This window comes from Pteronotus mesoamericanus, unplaced genomic scaffold (assembly GCF_021234165.1).
Source record: "Pteronotus mesoamericanus isolate MK-2021 breed Mesoamerican mustached bat unplaced genomic scaffold, CSHL_Meso_final contig_73, whole genome shotgun sequence".
NCBI classification, from domain to species: domain Eukaryota; kingdom Metazoa; phylum Chordata; class Mammalia; order Chiroptera; family Mormoopidae; genus Pteronotus; species Pteronotus mesoamericanus.
In genome coordinates this window covers 1,422,648-1,443,710 of record NW_026555245.1, presented here as the reverse complement: position 1 = coordinate 1,443,710, position 21,063 = coordinate 1,422,648, and the positions used below count along the sequence as shown (strand labels likewise).

The 21,063-nt window shown below is 40.1% G+C and overlaps 2 protein-coding genes across 3 annotated transcripts in view; one reads left to right on the top strand and one right to left on the bottom strand.

Moving 5' to 3' along the window:
* Positions 1-276: 276 nt before the first annotated feature.
* Positions 277-11,016, top strand: DNAJA1 (DnaJ heat shock protein family (Hsp40) member A1). 2 transcript variants are annotated; one of them, XM_054582925.1, is made up of 10 exons: positions 331-428; positions 1,101-1,238; positions 1,522-1,663; positions 1,813-1,990; positions 4,016-4,120; positions 4,738-4,965; positions 6,739-6,853; positions 8,280-8,395; positions 8,705-8,805; positions 9,694-11,016. In XM_054582925.1, exons 3-10 carry the CDS (start codon positions 1,532-1,534, stop codon positions 9,910-9,912), a joined length of 1,194 nt encoding a protein of 397 aa, XP_054438900.1. In that variant the 5' UTR covers positions 331-428; positions 1,101-1,238; positions 1,522-1,531; the 3' UTR covers positions 9,913-11,016. The 2 variants fall into 2 exon arrangements, with proteins under 2 accessions (XP_054438901.1, XP_054438900.1); XM_054582926.1 differs by lacking the exon at positions 1,101-1,238 and having other exon boundaries at positions 277-428; positions 9,694-11,015.
* A 7,595-nt stretch (positions 11,017-18,611) lies between these two features.
* SMU1 (SMU1 DNA replication regulator and spliceosomal factor) overlaps positions 18,612-21,063 on the bottom strand; it is a 28,946-nt gene continuing 26,494 nt past the window's right edge. The window contains exon 12 of the mRNA XM_054582924.1: positions 18,612-18,827. Within this exon, the coding sequence (XP_054438899.1) occupies positions 18,729-18,827 (99 nt within the window). The 3' untranslated portion in view covers positions 18,612-18,728. The remainder of the gene's footprint in view (positions 18,828-21,063) is intronic.

Below are 21,063 nucleotides of genomic sequence, written 5' to 3'. Positions count from 1 at the left end.
CGGCCGCCCCACTCATTTGGAAATTCCGAGTTGGCTCGGAATTTCAACGCCCCTGGACAAGCCCCGCTGCCACCTGGCACTAGTATGTTCTCAGGCCCACCCGGGGGAAGAGTGGACTCCAGAAAGTTCCAGGAGCGCCAGAAACCCAAGCTTAGACCCACCCCCAGTAGGCCTTTCGGCACAGCCCAGTCCAGCTCAAGCTCCCCCGCACCGTTGCCCGGGTAACCGCGGGCGGTGGCAGCGGCGGGAAGGGCGGGACTTCCTGTGGGTGACGCGTCTGGGCTCGGCTACAAAAGACGACGGCTGCGGCGCGCCGGGCGGAACTTTCCAGAACACTCGGTGAGAAGCGGAGGAGCGGCGGCTTTCGGAGCTGCGCGCAGTAACGCGCTCTTTCCCGCTCCTCCACGCCTGCCTCGGCCCGCTGACCGGTGAGTTTCAGCCCTCGCGCTTTCTGTGGACCCAAGGCCGGCGCCATTAACGGCGCCAGGAAGCTGGATGGAGCCGCGGTGGGAAGGCGGTTGGCTCCGCGTGGGCGGGAGAGAGATCGGTTCTGGGATCCGCGATTCCCATTTTGGAGGGTTGGTGTGGTACCCCGGCAAGCCATCTCCGGCACGTAGTGAGTAGGCCCAAGACCTTTCATGTAGCTTCCCCTACACCGCATCCAGCCTGAGGTCTCCAAGGACTTGCTGCCTGAGGCTTTTCCTCCTTGCGCGCCCCCTCCCCGCCCCTCGCGCTCCCCTGGAGGGTGGGCGACACTCCGCGCAAGCGCAGAAGACGCCTAGGGCGAGGGGCTGCGGGAGGAGCCGTGTGGAGGCTTTGGTTTCGCTTCTCCCGTCTCTCCTCTTCTTTGTTGCTGGCTGGGCTTCTCTCTCCCCTTGGCTCCATGGTGAGAGAGGGAAAGGAAGACCTCAACGATCAGCGCGTAGTGCAGGGGGAAACTTAACGTCGTCTAAGCTACGCTGGCTTGTAGGGGAGAGAGGTTCAGCGGTCTTTGTGGAGGCGCTATGAGTCCTGTCGTTGAGAAACACTTAGGATTGTCAGTCGGTTTCATAAACCACTCCTTGCCTCGCTCCTTTGTACCCAGATATATTTTTTTCTAGGGAGTGCATGAGTTATCGGATTTTCCAAAGACGATGATAATGTAATAAGCAGTGGACTGAACCTGTTTGTGTTCCTTTGGATTACTTCTCTCACTGATGGAGAAGGGAAACGGGAAGATTCAGATAATAGAGGCGCTGGTATGGAGGCTTTCGTGTGGGAGACTGGGAACCAGCTGCTATAGAAGGAAGCTTTTGAATTAGTCCCTGATAATTATTAGCTTCTGTTTAGGCGGCTAAAACTGACGGCTGAATTATCATAGGAATTGTTACCTACTCTGTGAAGTTCAGGGAAGGCGGGGTTCTTATAATCAGATTTGGCAAGGAAGAGATTTCTCTACCTTTAAACTCTGGTTTAACTAATTACAACTACCTATTTAAAGTTGGTTAAAATTGCATTCTTTTTCTTTTTTTTAAATTTCAGGCTGTCAAAAATGGTGAAAGAAACTACTTACTATGATGTTTTGGGGGTCAAACCCAATGCCACCCAGGAGGAATTGAAAAAGGCTTACAGGAAGCTGGCCTTGAAGTACCACCCTGATAAGAATCCAAATGAAGGAGAGAAGGCAAGTTGTATACTTAGGAAGATAGCTTGAATAGTTGTCTGCCAGGGGGTATGGTAATTCCATTACGACGTGAAATTTAGTATGCCCCGTATAGTGGCTATGCTTTCTAACATTTCTTTCAAAGTGAGCTTTATTCTTTTCTTAAACAGTTTAAACAGATTTCTCAAGCTTACGAAGTGCTCTCTGATGCAAAGAAAAGGGAATTATATGATAAAGGAGGAGAACAGGCAATTAAAGAAGGTGGAGCAGGTGGCGGTTTTGGCTCTCCCATGGACATCTTTGATATGTTTTTTGGAGGAGGAGGAAGGATGCAGAGGGAAAGGAGAGGTAAGAATAATCTACATGCAGTGATTCAAAGTAGCCTGTTGGTCAAAGCAAATTTTTGAGCATTCACCTATTTGAAATGTTTGTTTACATGTTGGTATAATGTTGCAAACTGACTGTAAACTGCCATTTTGATTTATGGTATAGTTTTTTTAAATAAGATTTGATATAACTAAAATTATTCAAGCCATTCAAGTGCTAACAAGTGAGTGCTTTTAAAGCTCTTGGGTTGTAGGACACAAACTTCAATAAGGTTCAATAAGGGCATTAGTTAAAGGAACAAAGTATAGGAATGTAACTTTCAAAGCCTCTTTTACAGATCTTATCTGACCCCCAACCCAGTGGGAGGTACTCAGTTGAAAGAGTTCAGAAACCTAAACATTCCTTGAGGTCATATAGCAATGCATTAGTAGTCAGGATTGGAACATGGGTTCACTACCTCCAAATAGCCTGCTATCTGTTTAATGTTGCCTCATTTTTATTATATCAAAATATGTGCCTTTCACATTTATCAGAAATGTTTCCTGGCTGTGGAGATATTCGTCATAAGAAAACAGTGTTAGGGTCCGGTCAGTCTCACTTTGTTCGCAGTACAGTTTACACAAATAAGGGCTAGTGGTTAGAACCGATTTTCGAAGGAAGAGAAAAGCCATTAAATTTCACTTTGAGCTATTTAAAATTCAGAAACACTGGAAATTGTTTACTTTTTCTTGAAAGGGGGTATGTTTTTATTTAAATAATTTGCCTTAAAAATAATCTGCAATCAAAATCACTTAAGAGTGGTTTGTCCCAGAGAAAAGTAGTAGTGTTTTGTTTGTTTGAATTATCTTTTTAATAATGAATTGACTGGCATACTCTACTGTGTAATTTAGATCAACAAAGGGTTTGTGATTCCAGAAAATACTTCCTTAATCAAACTTAAGCTGTTTTTCTCTTTATTCTCTCAAATCTATAAAGCTAAAGTAAGAAGGACAGCTTTCATCATGCTGGAACCAACTATGTGGGACATGTTTGTGATACAGAACCCAAAGATGGAGCTAGGAGCGGGAGAATATAGTTAATTGTACTTCACACTTCATTGGAAATTAGAAATGTACGCAATAGGTGTGTTGTGCAGATAAGAGTTTGAGAACTTTTTTCACTTGGGCATAAGGCAATATTGTTTTGTGGTGGATAAAGTCCTTGTTGAAGAATCACTAGCTAGGAACTTATTAACTATTGGCTGGTGTCCTCATATGATTTCCACCTTCCACTTCCAGTTCTGAAATGAGATACGGCACTCCTTTGTAGCCACTGGGCAAAATAAGTGTAGATTAATCAGACAAAAATTCAGTTGGTCTGCGATAGTCACATTGATGTGCTCAAAAGCCACATGTGACTAGTGGCTACTGTGTTGAATAGCATGAATATAAAACTTTCCGTCACTGCAGAAAGTTGGTTCTTTTGGACAGTGCTATGATAAAGGATATGAAAAATCTAGTCTTTAAACTAGTGCTGGCCAAGCAGTAAATGTGCTATTCCTACTTCTGAAAGACGAAGTAGGAATTGATACTTTATGGAGACTGTTAATCTTGATTGGTTGTAGCATGGAATTTAGTATGCTAAAGAATTTTTGGATGAAGTAATGGGCCATGTTGCTTAATATCCTAGTTAGTGAAAGACTCAACATACTAGGACAGAAGTGCAGTTTGGAGTAATTATTGTGAAATGTGCCTTTATTTAAATGACATTGGTTCTCTCAGGTGATTTTGCAGTTAATGTTTTCCATTGTATTATCTGTAAGACGGCCACAACTGCATTCTCAGGCAAATTATTTAATCTCACTTGATTTTCCTTACCTGAAATTACATTACAGTTTGAGGATCATGTGGGGATAATGTAGCCAACATTCTATGCATATACACATTAATAGTCAACAGATGTACCCTGTGAGCCTCATCTTTCATTATTCTTTACCGTGTTTATGGTGCATTAAACACAAAAAAGATGCAGCATCTTAGGTTTTTAATGAGCAATATTTTGTTCTAGGTAAAAATGTTGTACATCAGCTCTCGGTAACCTTAGAAGATTTATATAATGGTGCAACAAGAAAACTAGCTCTGCAAAAGAATGTGATTTGTGACAAATGTGAAGGTATGGTCTTTTTAACATCATAAGTATAACTGAAGCCTTTCTGGAAATATAGAACTGACAAAAATACACTACCTAAAGATTGGAGAATGCAAATAAAAGGGAAACTACATAAACCTACCATCTAGAGAAATATTAGCAAATTTTCAGCAGTTTTTTATGTATATATTTTATATGCAGTTGTGATCAATCTTAGTGTCCTTTTTCTTCAACATTGTTCAAACGAGTACTTCTTTCTATCTAAAATGTAATCAGTCATTCCAGTGGCTTCGTAATCTGTAGTATAATTTAAACAGTGTCCTCTTTTTTAGATTAAAACATTCTCATCTTACAGATAAAGTACATCCTATGAGTTGTTATTTGGGGCATGTTTAAAATTCACAATTCTGAAATGTCTTCTTGGGAAAATAGCCGTCAGTGTTTATAGATAAAACTGACACTGACTGCAGCTGTACATTATCAAATAGAAAGGTTCAATTGTAGGTTCTTAGGGCAGCATTCCATCACATCTTGCAAATGTTAATGAAGTGTAGTGTTTAGGAACTCTCTTATTAAAACATTCACTACTTGTGTCTGACACTGAGTTTAAACATAATTTAATTTCTTTTTAAACTATTTAGGCCGAGGTGGTAAGAAAGGAGCAGTAGAGTGCTGTCCCAATTGCCGAGGCACTGGGATGCAGATAAGAATTCATCAGATAGGACCTGGAATGGTTCAGCAAATTCAGTCTGTGTGCATGGAGTGCCAGGGCCATGGGGAACGGATCAGCCCTAAAGACAGATGCAAAAGCTGCAATGGAAGGAAAATAGTTCGAGAGAAGAAGATTCTAGAAGTTCATATTGACAAAGGTGAGTTCTAGCCACTTTGTAATTCTTTAATTCTGTGGCAAAAATATTTATATTTTATAGTCAAAAATGATTCTCAGTAGGGTTATATGCGTGATATTATCACCCAGAGATATCTTAGCTACATAGTAAAGAATGTTTTTTCCATCCAGACATTTCTGCACGTTTGTAGGGAATACATTAGGAATCTCCTCACATAATATAACAGACATCAGTGAATGATCGAATGGTGTTCCAAATGTAATTCTCTTCCAATAAATTACTAGTTCTGCCTCGTTTTAAACTGTAATTAGCTTTTGCACATGTTAAGTTCCTTAGAAACTACTCGGTTAAGGGTTATGTGTACTTACAAGGATTTGGCTAGGGGTTCCTCACTAAATTTAACATTTCCTTGAAAATGCTATGAACAAATGAAATGTTTTATTTTTTTAATTGATTTGTAAGAACTTATATTAAGAAAATTGCTTTTTTAAAATGTTTTTTTGTAGACTATGTAAACCTACCTGTTGGTTTCTGACTCTTGAGCTTTAGGTTATAACATGTAACTGACTTTATATTTTTTTTATTTTGCGAATTCCTTAATTTGGTAATTTATACACATTTGTTGTAGAAATCTTAGAAATGTATATAACTGCAGACTAAGTTAAAAATCTCTAATTTTGCTATTCTGAAATGTCGTAATCTTAAGACTTTGCAACTAATACTGTACATATTGGTTTGGAACTATTATTATGAACATCATCTCGTTAATGCATACATCTGCATTATGTATAAGCCCTACTATAGTACTTTACCCTGTGAATCATGATAACTGCCCTCCCTCACACTTCACCTCCCTTATTTGGCCCACATTTCGTAGAGTTTGGATTTTTTTTTCTCCAGTCAGATGCATGGCACCCCCACCTCCCCACTACCAATATGTGTACCTAGGGGAGGGTATTAATTTGCTTGTACCCATGCCCTTTACAATAGTGAAACAACCAGCAAAACATAGCTGAGTTTGTTACACTAGTGTAACGGAACAGTCGCATTGCCTCATGATGATTAAAGCCAGAGTATGTTTAGTTTTATCAATGTATAATACTGATCCTGTGGTTTAATTTTTTATTGGAAAATACTTGTACTTTTGACACTTTAACAACAGGGGCTGAAGGGAGTGTCACATATATATCCTTTTTTAAGAGTGCTAAACTGAATCATTCTTCAACAAAATGATAAGGGTTTTTCAATTATTTAGATTTTATGTGTAGATTTCCTATATGTAAATATTGCTAATACAGTAGAAGAAAGTTTTGATCTGTTTCTGTTACGCTTAGTAAAAATAATTCGATATGTGTTCCATGAAATTGAAATAGTTAACATTCATGGTTATAGTGCTTGCCAGTCACTGATTTGTTGCCAGCATAGACCTTTTTATTTAATCCTCACAACAGTCCTGATGAGGTAGGTCTCTGTGGGACAGTTGGTGATTAAGAAAGTTATGCAACTTGCTTCCCCAGGATAATCCAGCTGGTAGTAAATAGCAGCTCTGAGTCTTGAGGCCTGACCTCTTTGCCTCCAGAGTTTGTGTTCTCCGCTGTGATAGCTTTTGTCAGGAAGAAATTGGACTGCTCTAATGATGTGGGCATTCTTAGTCATCGCTATAAACTTTAGCTTCCATAAAGCCTTGAACTTTTTTATGCGCACACAAACATGCATCTGTGTTTCTTGATAAATTGAGAATCTGACCTTAGTTGGATGTTAAATAAGAGTGTAAAATTAACCTTTTGTTTTTAGGTATGAAAGATGGCCAGAAGATAACATTCCATGGTGAAGGAGACCAAGAACCAGGACTAGAGCCCGGAGATATTATCATTGTTTTAGATCAGAAGGACCATACTGTTTTCACTCGGTAAAAACTTTAACCAGCTACTCAGACTGACATTTTTCATACTTGGGGTATTTTTTAAAAATTTAAGTGAGCTTTTCATTACTCTTAGAACATGTTTCCTAGAAATACCCTGGAAAAATATATTAGGAGAGTAAGGCTTTGTGTAATGTCTTTTCTAAAAGGTTGTTAATCATTAGTGTTTCCATCTTTTAAAAGAAGCTTTAAAAAAAAAATCTGATTTTAGCCTTTTCTCTAAATTCAGGTATATTATTACCTAATCTGGAATTTAAAGGATATATGAGTTTAATAAACAGGTGGATTAGGGGGAACCTCCCTAGATAAAATTTTGCTCTGAAGTTCTCACCAGTTTCAATCCTTAGTTCATGATAGGTTGCTTTTAATTATAAGTAAGTGTTTTAGAGTGAACTTGTAGTGAAGCACAGGAAAAGTTGATGGTAAACAGTGAATGTGTTAAATATACACCCATGGCTGGCTTTAAAATTTGGACTAGTATAGGGTTCTAATAAGTCTTACTAGGAATGACATCTGAAGAAACTGGTTTTGTTCTGTTTTGTTTTAAGATTTTTAAAAAAATTTATATCTAGAGGGGAAGGGAAGGGGAGAGAAGGAGAGAAACATTGTTGCCTCTCGTATGCACCTGATAGGGACTGAACCCACAACCCAAGCATGTGCCCGGACCAGGATTTGAATCAGCGACCTTTTGCTTTGCGGGACTGTCCAACCAACTGAGTCACGCAGATCAGGGCTGAAGGAACTGGTTTAAAATTAATCATAAAAGAACATTCCACAAGTGTCCCAACAATGGAAAGGGCTATCAAGCTCAGGATTTTAATGTTGTCATTTGAGGTAAATCCTCAGGAACTTTTCTGGAGAGTATTCTGCCTGATCAAAGATACTTTATTAATGTGGATTGGAAAAGGAAGCCTAAGCATGAGGAGAAGGAAATGGTATGTGATTAAATATAAAAGACTGTGTTTATAACATGCCAGGCACTATATCACTTAATTTATATACATCAGTAAATTTCATAGAACCCTATAATCCAGGACCTAGCTGAAGTCAGTCCAACTTACACTATAATGTCTTTTTCTTAATATATGTTTGCTTGCTTTTAGCCTCATTCTTGTGCAACATCTTTCTTCTCTGTGAGGAACTAGATTCAAAATTAGGTAATGAAATAAGTTATGGATGGTAGAGACTACCTGGAGTGTGTGGAAGGATTCTGAAGCCTTGGCTAGGAAGTGGGGCTGGCAGATTCTACATATGTGCTGTTCCCAGTTTTCAGCTGTGTTTTTAGAATGGTAAAGAAAGGACATCTTTGTGAGAGATACCTTGCTACTGTTAACAAAACAATTGCCTGCTGTGGTACTTAGAATCATTGGTGATTTGAAAGATGTAAGTATGTGCTATATTTATGTTAATACAGGCGAGGAGAAGACCTTTTCATGTGTATGGACATACAGCTGGTCGAAGCATTGTGTGGCTTCCAGAAGCCAATAGCTACTCTTGACAACCGAACCATAGTCATCACCTCTCATCCAGGTATGATGATGGTAGATGAGCTTCTCTTTCTTTTCTGGTCATCTCTTTTCATTCTCTGCAGAGAGCTAGTATAGAAACTGAGGAAATGTATCTTACTTGCTCAGTTACATATCCTCCTTATGAGCTGAGCTGAAATTGTATGGTCTTGTCTCTTTTTTGGAAGCCCCTTGAAAATCCATAAATGAAAAGTATTAATTCACATAACTTTACCTCCTGTCAATGAGCTAGGACATTCCTCTGTTCCTTATTTTCCCCAATTTGTGAAAATGTGGCTGTATTTAAGGAAGAACTTGGCTTCAATGTTTTTAGGTCAGATTGTCAAGCATGGAGACATCAAGTGTGTGCTAAATGAAGGCATGCCAATTTATCGTAGACCGTATGAAAAGGGTCGCCTGATCATTGAATTCAAGGTAACATACTATAGCAATATTGGAGTGATTACTTACTAAAATCTGATAAGAATTACATTGTCTGAATGGGAGAAACTTCAAATTTACCTTCTCCCTTGTCCGGGAAGAAACAACATTGACTGAATACTACTACTGTTATATTGATCATTGTTAACAAGTTGGGATGTGGTTTGTTTACATCATCATTTGGCTATTTAAAAATTGGGGTGGGGGGGTCCGTGACAAGTGGGTATTTCATTAATGATAGGCTATAACTGGGTTTTGTTTTGTTTTTTTCTGTAAAGAATTTACTTATTTTTAGAAAGAGGGGAGGGGAGGGAGAAAGGGAGAGAAACATCAATGTGTGGTTGCCTCTCAGTGCACCCTCTACTGGGGACCTGGCCCACAACCCAGGCATGTGTCCTGACTGGGAATCGAACCAGTGACCCTTTGGTTCATAGGCTGGCATTCAGTCCACTGAGCTACACCAGCCAGGGCTATAACTGGAATCTTAAGTTTCAGCAAAAGGACTTGAAATAACGATTGTTAATTTTTGGCAAAATTTTACAGTGCTTGGTTTATTGATAGGGTGGTTCCTAAAATGTATTTTAGGAAGGATTCTTGTATAATGTATTTGCCGAATAGGACAATGATGATTACAGTACAGTTTTACTAGGACCATTATCTTTTAAAAAGACCTTACTTGCGCCATGTGCCTTAAACAAACTGTAGTTCAGAGCACTAGATGCTTTGCCTTTTAGTACACGTGTTCTAATCTGAGATTGGCATATTCACTGAAAAATTGTGTGATTATATGTGTTTTTCTGGGGAAAATGGGTCCACAGTAATTTAAGGAGCTAATGATGAAGTAAATCAAATTGAACTTACTGTAGAAATTTCTTTTTATAGGTAAATTTTCCTGAGAATGGCTTTCTCTCTCCTGATAAACTCTCTTTGCTGGAAAAACTCCTACCTGAAAGGAAAGAAGTAGAAGAGACTGATGAAATGGATCAGGTAGAACTGGTGGACTTTGATCCAAATCAAGAAAGACGACGCCATTACAATGGAGAAGCATATGAGGATGATGAACATCATCCTAGGGGTGGTGTTCAGTGTCAGACCTCTTAACGGGGCCAGTGGATGACACTCACTGCTGGCATTTTATATACAGTAGTGAATGAGTGAAGGACTATAATCATAATATGCTCACTACTTGCTATTGTTTTTGTTTTAATATTCAACTATAGTAGTGTTTTAAAAGTTAAATGAAGAATAAACTCAAAATATAAAAGCTCTGACTTTGCCCTGTATGTATGATGAGTTAAGTGTGCAAGATACGTTTAATACCTGTAAAAACTATTTAAAAAAAATTCCCCTAGCATTTGTTAGGCCATACTTTGTAACTAATTTCAGCTGTGTACATGGAATAGCTTAGACTGAACTGCTAGGTTATATGTATTGACTTTGGTGTATGACCCTTAATTGTTAAGCTCTGAAGTTAAAATTCTGTATTTAACTGGCAGTCAGGAAAAAAAAAACTTAATTTATAGAGAAGTGTTAGTTTGTATAGTTGTATTAAGTGGGATTCATTGTAATGCCTTTGCATTTATTGCCTCAACTGTTACTTGAAGGTGGCATGCCATATAATTTAACCTGTGGTATCAGTGATAGAAACAATACCTTTCTGAAGAAGGGGTTTATCATTACAAGCTGCTTCCTGAGGGCTTGCACTTGTAGAATTGCATTCCCTTCTGCAGTGCCATCTTTTTAAAAATATATATAACTATCAGTCCTTGGTTACATTTTTTTCCTTCTCTTTGGACCATAAGCCTTAGTGTAGTGACTTTTGGAGCAGGCTAACTTAGAAGCTGAGTGATGAGACTTTTATGTGGAACAGTAATTTGCATGTATGAGATAGGAAGGTGGTGGTTTTTGGGGTTTTTTTTAGGTATGTTACAGGCTTACTTTAAACCATTTAACTTATGCTCCAGAGTAACTGTAATTTAATGTCGGTAGTATAGCAAATTATGAATAGCTTTAATTGTATGTTTAAAAGTCATGTTCACAAGCTTAAGTCTGGATATCAGAATTTAAGCAATTCTTGAAATGTATGAATGTCTCCTTAATATACTGATTACAAAGCATTTCCAGTGTGTCACTACAGGCTTTTTTTTCCCAGAAGAAAACATTAGCTTTTCACTAATTGAGACAGGTAACTTTTCACTTAACTAGTTAAAATGAGTAATTCAAAAAAATACCATTAACAGTAGGGAAAATGTTTTCAATTAAATGGGTGGAGAGTGAAAGTTATCAGTCATGAGGGAAATGCAAATCAAAACCACAGTGAACTACTACTTCACATCAAATAATCCAGAATCTAATTTAAAATGAAAATATTAAGAATGGAAAAGTTGGAACCCTCTACATGGCTGGTGGGAATGTAAAATGGTACACCTGCTGTGGGAAAGTTAGGCAGCTCCTCAAAATCCAGGCATGGAATTGCCATATGACCTGGACTTTATACTCCTTAAAATTCAGATAACTTGGTATGCCAGTATGTACTGTAGCATTATTCACAATAGCCAAAGAGAAAACAACCATGTGTCTAACAGGGTGAACAAAATGGGACACATACTGGGATTGGCAAAGGTAGGTTTATAATAGTATGTGAAACAGTATTGAATATCATAAAAAACTGTAAACCTATTTTTGTGTACTCTATGTATTACATTTGAAAGGACAGATGACAGATAGTATATTATGCTTCCAGCTACATAAATGCCACAGGCTGGAAGGGAGGGGAGAGGAATGGAAAACTGGTGCTTAATTGTTTCTGTCTGGGATAAGTTTTGGAAACTGATGGTTTATAATGCTGCTGAATTGTACACTTTAAAATGTTTAAAAGTAAATTTTACATATCTTACCATGATAAAACTAAAAAAAAAAAAAAATTAGAAATCACTAAAAGAAAATAGAGCCTGGAGAGGCAGAAACTTGACAGGTTTGTAGTCTTCAAAAAAAAAAAAAAGCCTTTTAGAACACTGACTGAGGTTATCACCATTACAAATACACTTCCTGGCCTCAGCAATGCTTCCCACCACCCATTCGCAAGGAGGAAGGATGGAGGCCAATTATGTCCCATGGGGGGTACTGTGCCACATGGTGGCCAACCTTCCTGTCTGTGAAATTAGCATCAGGTCTTTTTCACATATGGCACTGGTTTTCAACCTTCACTACAAATGGAATTACCTGGGAAGCTTTAAAATCTGGATGGTCAGGTACAGCCAAGTTTCAACACTTACCAGTATGGGGACATGATTGTATTAACCCATCTAGGGCAGAAGCGCCACTTAGAATTAATGTGGAAGTTCCAATGATGGCAGCCCTTGGCACTGCAAGTGAGAGGTTGGGGCTCAGACCAAGGGGAGCACCCCAGCTTAGACATCATCACAGTCTTTTGAAATAATTGGGAGAATGAAGCATAGGCACTGAAAGCACAGGGAATGAACTGTCAGTAAGCTACATCAATACAAATACACTAGGGTTTCTGACGTCTTGTACCTTCATCACTCCATTTGGTTATCTCAGCAACCTTGGGAGACTGACAAAACAGGAATTAAAACATAAAGAGTCAGCCCTCCGTATTTTCAGGTTCTGCCCAAACCCAAAGATAAGAAACTGACAACAGTTTGATTCAAAGATAAAAAATTTACTATGTTTGGGATTCACACCTGGATTTCAGTGTGAGCTCCATGAGCAAAATACAGAAACATGTTTTTTCATGTGCATTATGGGAATAATAGGCTGTGAGATTGAACAAATTTTGGATTGAAAAATATTGGGGGATAAAAATCCCAGAAAGTTCCAAAAAGCAAAGCTTGAATTTGCCACAAAAATGATGTATAGGTATACCCTGCTGTAGCCTAGATGCAAATGTCATTTTTTATATAAAGGTCCCAAGCATCTTGCCAAATTTGGCCTGGGAACCAATCCTCTGCAGGTACCAAGAACAGCTGTACTTTATAGAGGAGGAAACTGCCCTCTCTTCTACTGGTTCTCAAATTTGTGCTTGTGGAGAGCCATTGCCAGAGTTTCTGATTGTGCAGGTCTAGAGTAGGGCCTGAGATTTTGCTCTTTCAAACAAGTTACCAGGTAACAGAGCCATTGTCCTAGCCCAAGTAAAAAGATAAAATGACAGCAAAAACAAGTCCAGATCCTTGTAATTTAGTTCTTTCTAGTCATCTCACTGCCTGTGGCCAATTTAGGTAAAGTTTAACAGAATGTGGAAAAACAATCCATGGATTCCTCACGTCTGCCCAAACCCGAAGATAGGAAACTGACAACAGTTTGATTCAAAGATAAAAAATTTACTGTCTTTGGGATTCACACCTGGATTTCAGTGTGAGCTCCATGAGCAAAATGCAGAAACGTTTTTTCATGTGCATTATGGGAATAATAGGCTGTGTTTTATATAATGGTTCTGAAAATTACATAAGGCTGCTTACATAGGAAGGGCTCAGTAAGTACTGTTTTTTACCAGTGGTAGTAATACAAGTTGAAAATTAAACTGGCTGAAGATACAGAATTGTACATTAGACTGTTTATTAGGAAAAAATGGGATGTTTTCCTGAGTGCGAGATAAGACCAATGTCCTTTGTCTCATGGGGTTAACTTTAATGCCAAGTATTTTAAGTTTTAAAATCTAAAAGGGAATGAGTATCAGTTTAAATCTCCGGGCTGCAGCGGAGTGCCTCCCTAGGAACCTGGTACTACATGCTTAGTTTCACAAGGGAGTAGCCACTGATTATTGAAATCCAGCGCCCATTCGTTTAGCCTCTACGGCTGGCACTGGTAAGAGGCCAATAACATGATCTCCAACTGCCAACACACAACATGAAAAGCAACTCACTGGTGTGGTCAGAGGCCTCCAGCCTGACATTCGGTTCCAACGAGGGTGCAGGGTGCCAGCAGCTGGTAAGGGGTCCACTGGAGCTGCTCAGCCTTGTTCAGACCAGGGACCACTGGCAGGGGCTCAAGACACCATGCACATGTGTGGTGTGCCCTCAGCAGCCACCTCCCCTTCCAGGCCGGAAGAGTTCTTCAATCTTTGCCTCTGGGACTGCCCTGCCTTCTGCATTGGAGAGATGGTCATGTGGTCCTTAGGAAGAAAAGCTAAGTACAGAGTAAGGGGAAACATGTTTCCACTTTTGAATAAAAGTAATACTGTGTTTTTAGGTTTGTACAAAATAAGTTGTAGATACATGTCTCAGGGTTACCTGGGAAAAGCACAAGATTTTCTTTTCCAGCTTTGCATTTACTTGTTACACTAATGAATAACTTTACTAAAAAGAAAAAAAAGTACATACTTAATGGCTCCCAATCCAGGCCTCTCTTCTTTGCCTGGTCTCCCTGGACACAACCATTTGTCCAGCACATGCCTATACACTATACACTACACTGTAGTGCCTAGAAAGACTCATCTGCATGGATTGTCAAACCACTGTACCTCTAGCTCCTGGTGGTTCTTTAATGCTCCACTCCAGGAAGCCTTTCCTAACTCAGTAGGGCCAGGCTGGATTAGGTGCTCTTCTTCCTATAGCAAAACAAAACAACAAAAAAAAAACCCTCAAGATTTTCTCTTATTCCACTACTTTAACTTTCTTTTGTTCCCTATCCTACGACAGAAACTGGTCTTTTTTAACTGAACTCAGCACTAGGTGCAGGAACAGAAAAGGTGTTTGATAAAAATTTTTAGAAGGAATAAGCAACATGTGCTGACTGGATTCATGCCCTTCATGAGCCTGGGCACAAAGCACGCATCTCACAACTGCCAGTTCAAGAGGTCATGGGCTAAATTAAAAAATCCAATTTCTTGAATGTTTTTCTAAGAAACTTTAGCATAAGCTGTTTCTTTTTTACTTTAAACTTAAGCAAAGTCTTCTTTTCATTGGATGGCAGCCTACATTCTCATGAATTCATGGATTTGTGGTTGTGCTCAAATCTCAGAATGGCAGCGTATGATAGACATTATAAAAGTTAAAGGAAAAAAATTTTAATTATATTTTATTGATTATGCTATGAGAGTTGTACTGATTTTCCCCCATTTGTCCCCATCCACCCAGCACCCCCACTCCCTGAGGCAACCCCCCAACTATTGTTCATGTCCATGGGTCATGTGTATAAGTTCCTTGGCTATCTCATTTCCTATACTGTACTTTATGTCCCCTTGGTTATTCTGTAACTACCTATTTGTACTTCTTAATCCCCTCACGTCTTCACCCCTTCCCCCACACCTCTCTCTCATCTGGCAACCGTCAAAACAGTCTCCATATCCATGATTCTGTCCCTACTCTGCTTGTCTGCTTAGTAGTTTGTTTTTTAGATGCAACTGTTGATAGATATGTATTTTTTGCCATATTGTTCATAGTTTCTTTAAAGATTTTATTTATTTATTTTTAAAGAGGGGGGGAAAGGAGAGAGAAAGAGGGTGAGAAACATCAGTGTGTGAGAGACAACATTGATCAGTTGCCTCTCATATGCCCTCAATGGGAACCTGGCCTGCAACCCAGGCATGTGCCCTGACAGGGAACTGAACCAGAAACCCCTTGATTCTCAGGCTTGCACTCAATCCACTGAGCCACATGAGCCAGGGCTTGTTCATAGTTTTGATCTTCTATTTCTTAAATAAGTCCCTTTAACATTTCATATAATAATGATTTGGTGATGATGAACTTCTTTAGTTTTTTTCTTGTCTGGGAAGATCTTTATCTGCCTTTCCATTCTAAATGATAGCTTTGCTGGATAGAGCAATCTCAGATGTAGCTCCCTCCTTTTTATGACTTTAAATATTTCTGCCAATCCCTTCCAGCCTGCAAAGTTTCTTTTGAGAAATTGGCTGACAATCTTACGGGAACTCCCTCGTAGGTAACTAATGAACATCTTTACTCTTGCTGCTTTTAAGATTCTCTCTTTATTCCTGGCTGGTGTGGCTCAGTGGATTGAGTGCCAGCCGGCACACCAAAGTCTTTCTTTACCTTTAACCTTTGGCCTTTTAATTAATTTGTTTTGGAGTAGGCCTCTTTGCATCTACCTTGTTTGGGACTTGCTGTGCTTCCTTGACTTGCACATCTATTTCCTTCACCAAACTAGAGAAATTTTCTTTCACTATTTTCTCAGATATATTTCCAATTTCTTGTTCTCTTCTTTTTCTTCTGGCACCCTATGATGTGAGTGTTGGACCTCTTGAAGTTGTCTCAGAGGCTACTTACACTATCCTAATTTTTCTGGATTCTTTTTTCTTCTTGTTCTGATTTGTTGTTTTTGCTTCCTTATGTTCCAAATCACTGGTGTGATTCTCGGCTTCATTCACTCTACTGTTTTCCTGTGAATTGTTATTTCAATTAGTGTATTGTTTGTTTCTGATTGGATCTTTTTTATGTCGTTGTGTTCCTCTCTAAGGTCCTTGAGCATCCTTACAACCAGTGATTTGAACCCTGCAACTGATAGATTGCTTATCTCCATTGTGTTAACTTCTCTGGAGTTTTTCTCTTTTCTTTCATTTGGACCTTGTTTCTTTGTCTCCTCATTTTGGTTGCCTCCCTGTTTGTCTCTAGGTATTAGGTAGCGTTGCTATGACTCCCTGTCTTGGTCGTGTGGCCTGATGTAGTAGGCGTCCTGTAGGGTGCAGTGGCACAGCCTCCCCTATCGCCCAAGCTGGGTACTCAAGGCGTGCCCTTTGTGTGGTCTGAGAACCCTCTCCCCTTCAGGTGAGCCTTGGTTGCTGTTGGCAGATCAATGGGTGGGATATCCCCAGGCCAGTCAGCTGCAAGGATTGGCTGTGACCACTGATCACCAACCTCCAACCTCCATGGAGGATCACTGTGCAGGGGCAAAGTGGTGGTGCTCCAACATGGTCTGTAGCTGTCCATTGGGTGCGCTGGCCCTGCAGTTTCCCAGCTGGTGCAGGCCAAGGTCAACCCCCACGTGTGTTTTGCCAGGGGCCACCCTGGTGAAGCCAAGCTGTAAACTGAGGCTAGCTGCCGCTAGTCCCAGCCTGGGGCTCACAAGGCCAGCTGTTGCTTGTTTCAAAGTATTTAGGACATTGTGAAGCATGAGCCAAGACCAGCCATTCTTCTGGAAAAGCGGTTGAGTAGGCCAGTAAGTTTTGTGGGGTAAGGTGGGTCCAACAGTGTGCGTCAGGTTGATGGGAGTCTCAGATATGGCTTCATTCACTCTACTTGCCAGCTCTGTGTGGGAAAGGTTTAGAAAAGGGACAAAGGCTTCTGCTCACCTTAATGCCAAGACACTTCAGTTTCTCCCTGTATACTACTGGTGCCTTTCAATCTTACCCCAGTGCTGGAGCTCAGAGGGAGTGAGTAGAGTCCATGTGTGGGTTAAGAGGAACTGCTTGGAGCTCCTGCAGTTTCTCCCAGACTCAATCCCTCCTAGATTTTGCAGCCAGAAATTGTGGGTCTTAATTTCCTGGCACTGGAATCCTGGGCTGGGGGGCCTGGTGTGAGGCTGGGACTCCTCGTTCTGAGGTATCCTTCCAGAATTTTAATCCACCACACGAGTGAGGGACCAGTCTGTTCCACATCTGTGTCCCCCCGCCCCTACCAGTCTGCATGGATGTGGTTTCTTTAATTCCATAGTTGCCAGACTTCCATTCAACTCAGTTTCTGATAGTTCTGAGTGACGGTTGTTCTATATTTTAGTTTTAACTTTGATGTGGTTATGTGAAGAGGTGAGCCATGTCTGCCTATGCTGCCATCTTGACCAAGAAGTCCCAGGGAAAATTTTTAGTTTGGGAAATATGACTGGAAAAGAGGGATTTCTTAGCACTGTTAGGAATTTATTCAACCAACAGGGAGCATTCTTATTTGCTAGGCTCAAGATCAGGCTGTATTTAAAAATTAGAGGGGGGCATAAAAGAACTACACAAGATAATGTCTCACTTTCTGGAAATGATACCTAGCAAATTACCTTCATACATCAACACAGATGCTCCATCTCGCAACATCTTTGGTTGAAACATAAAGGAGACACCTATGTGCCAAATATTTTCAAGTGTTTCTTGGCTTTTCATTTTTTTTTCTTTAGCTAACTGGTAATGACATACATAGCAAAAATGAGTTTTCTAAATCTCAGGTCCTTTTCTAATTTTTCTTCAAAACAACAGCACATTTGCAAGGCCAAACCCTCCTTTAATGAATGGGAGGTGCCAAAATTGAATTCTTACAATGGATTCTGCAACTAGTTCTACCTGCAAGGTTGAAATGACATTCCTTGAAGTTGGCCAGAATATATGAGAAGGCACAGCTACTAAGAATGAATGGAAGGATCAAGGCAGTGAAAAGAGATCCTATGCAACATCAAACTGTTTCACATTCAGTCTCTTCTTCCACCCAGGAGCTGACTTCCTGCTGTATTTAAGATTCAGACATAATAATGTCCATACCCCACCCATCTCACTAGATTCTAAGTAAATATGTTAACTAGATGAGCATTTATTTACATTTAAAAACAAAGCCCCCAGAATGGTGTAAACTTTATTATCTTCTTAAAAAAAAAAAAAAAGGAGATGGAACAGTTACTGAATATGGAATAGTTCCTTATTTACAAGTTTACAGCAAGGAGGCACGTTTTAATCAGCATTTCAATAATCAAAAGATTACAATTTTTTCTAGAAATAGCAGTTATTCCACTCTCCAGGTAAAAGATTACTGACAACATTAAGTGACTGCCTCAATAAGAAACAGACAAATGAATACCTTAAAAATATATTAAAAAGGGTAACTGCTACTTAAACATGAATTTTCACAAAATCATTCTTGTGCCTAATTCAGACAATTTAATCAGAAAAGCTGCCCCCCCACCCAAAGCAACACATGAATATGTCTTCATTTTAGTACATGCTCTCAAGCTAATTTAAAGAAAAAATCAAATTAGGGTTTCCAGAGTTTAAGGAGTCCATCTTCACTGTAGGTAGCAATCAGATTCTGATGAGGATGATGTGCAATACCAATCACATCCTTCTCATGAACCTGGAAAAAGTAAAGCACAGGGTTAGGGTATACTGTTCTATAAAAAATCACTCTAAAGAGGCTTCCAGAGCTCAGTGGGAGAGAATACGAGTGAATCTTCTATTTTTCACCAAAGGAATCAAGCTTAAGACAGCCCCAAAAAGAGCTAAACACACAAACCCAAAACTCAATGTTCTTCATAATGTGTGAATAATACTTTGTCCCTAGACAATGGCTGAGACCAAATGATTCCTTCTACCCAGTGAACTTGGATTGTTCAGGCCCCTTGGCCAGAAGACACTCTCCAGCTCACCTTGCTTTACTCATGTGTTAGGTTGGTACTGGAGGCTTCCCAGGGCAGGTGCACCGAAAGTTCACTCAAGAATGACACGAGACAAGAGATTATTCTCTGACATGGGTATGTACATAACTTTCTATATGTTCACCACAGCATTTCTTCCTGAACCACAGAGATTTCATCTTCCCTGTCCCCCTTGCATCTGGGTGTGGCCATGCGACTAAATTCTAACCAAAAGTGAATGAGGAACAAAGTAACATAAGCCACTTCCAGATGTGGATCTTAAAAATATCCAAAATATAGCCCTCCAGCTATCTTTCTTCCTGAGATCTTGAAGGCCACGTTCAAATGGCACAGCTATAATCATGGAGGAGGGCTATCCAACTCATTCAATTAAGCCACTGAAATTTGGGGGCTGGTTATTATAACAGCTGGCACTAATTATTCCTTATACTGACTCTTATGACATCGAGCTGCAGAGAATCAAGATGGTGGAGGAATGAGTGGAAGTCACGCTGACCTACTTCCAGGACCAACCTGGAATTACAACTAAATTGTGGAGAAATCACCTGGAACAAACAACTGAACAATATCGAGAGAGCAGCCTTGTAATCTCGGACACACAGAAGAATCAGCTTTAGCACAACCTAACTGGTAAGGAGTGTGGTAGAGATTCGAGAAGGTGGGTGGGTCACCCACGGGCAGCAGCACCAGATGGATATTGAAACAGCCAGTTGGATTCCCCTGAGAAGAGCAGGGTCTAAACCATAAGTAGGGATCTCCAGCCTACAGCACCAGACCCCAAAAAGTACACAGATAACAGCCAGCTGTGGAAAGCAGCAGGGTTGCCCTCTGCCAGAGACAGGCAGCTGGAGATACAAAGAGCTATTTAAAGGGCCAACGCATAAATTTTTATTTGTAGCCACTTACCCTGATCTCTGGCAAAGGTTGGGGCAGAGTGGGCTAGAGAGACCTGAGGAGAGACTGGATACAGAGGCTTTGGGGAGAGAATGGAGAGAGTAGCTGGCAGAATTCCGGTGCTGACTCATCCCCTATGTGGCAGCAGCCATCCTGCTCAGGCAGACCACTCCCCTGAGCAGCAATAGCATGAGAGGACCCAAGAGCCCCACCCCCAGGAGGGTCTCTGCCCCACCCTGTGGTATCTTTAAGGTGGCCTGCTGAGTGCAGAGTGACTAGATTAACTGCTGAAGGAGACAGCCACAGACAGTAGATTCCTGGAAGTCTCGAACAGACTGACTAAGGTTAGACAGGGTCAACACCTGACATCATCAAAGGCAGATCCAGAAAGAAAACACAGTGGTCTCCTACCACAGAAGTTCATACAACAAAGTCAGGAAATCAAGACAGATCAATTTAAGAAGCAGAAGCAAAAGAGAAGAGCTTCACAAATAAAGAGAAGACAAAGAAACAACCCCCAGTTGAAGAGAAAGGAGGAATCCCCAGAAAGAGAAATAAATGAAATAGGGGCAGTAAACTATCAGATATTGAGTTCAAAACAATGGTTCTAAGGAAGCTCAATGAGTTCAGGGAGCTCAGAGAGAATTACAAAAAACTACAGGGAAACTACAAGGAACTTACTGCAAACTATATCAGAATGAAAAAGAACATAGAAACTATCAATATGAGACAAGAGGAAATGAAGAATACAATTTCCGAATTGAAGAACACAGTAGAAGGAATCAAAAGCAGGCTAGATGAAGCAGAGGATCGAATCAGCAAGCTGAAGGATAAGGTAGAAAAAAGCTCCCAGAAAGAGCAAGAAAATGAAAAAAAGACTCAAAAAGAATGAAGTGGCATTGAGGGAAATGCAGGACAACCTGAAACATAATAATATCCGTATAATAGGGATACCAGAAGAGGAGGAGCAAGGGATAGAAAACCTGTTTGAAAAAGTAATGATGGAAAACTTCCCTCATTGGAGGAGAGAAAAAGTCATAC

Bases quoted from the DNA above. Each gene is read 5' to 3' on its own strand.
- DNAJA1 (XM_054582925.1), top strand. From the start codon at position 1,532: ATGGTGAAAGAAACTACTTACTATGATGTTTTGGGGGTCAAACCCAAT. The intron at 1,991-4,015 runs GTAAGAATAATC...ATTTTGTTCTAG, and splicing joins GATGCAGAGGGAAAGGAGAG to GTAAAAATGTTGTACATCAG. The intron at 8,806-9,693 runs GTAACATACTAT...TTCTTTTTATAG, and splicing joins GCCTGATCATTGAATTCAAG to GTAAATTTTCCTGAGAATGG.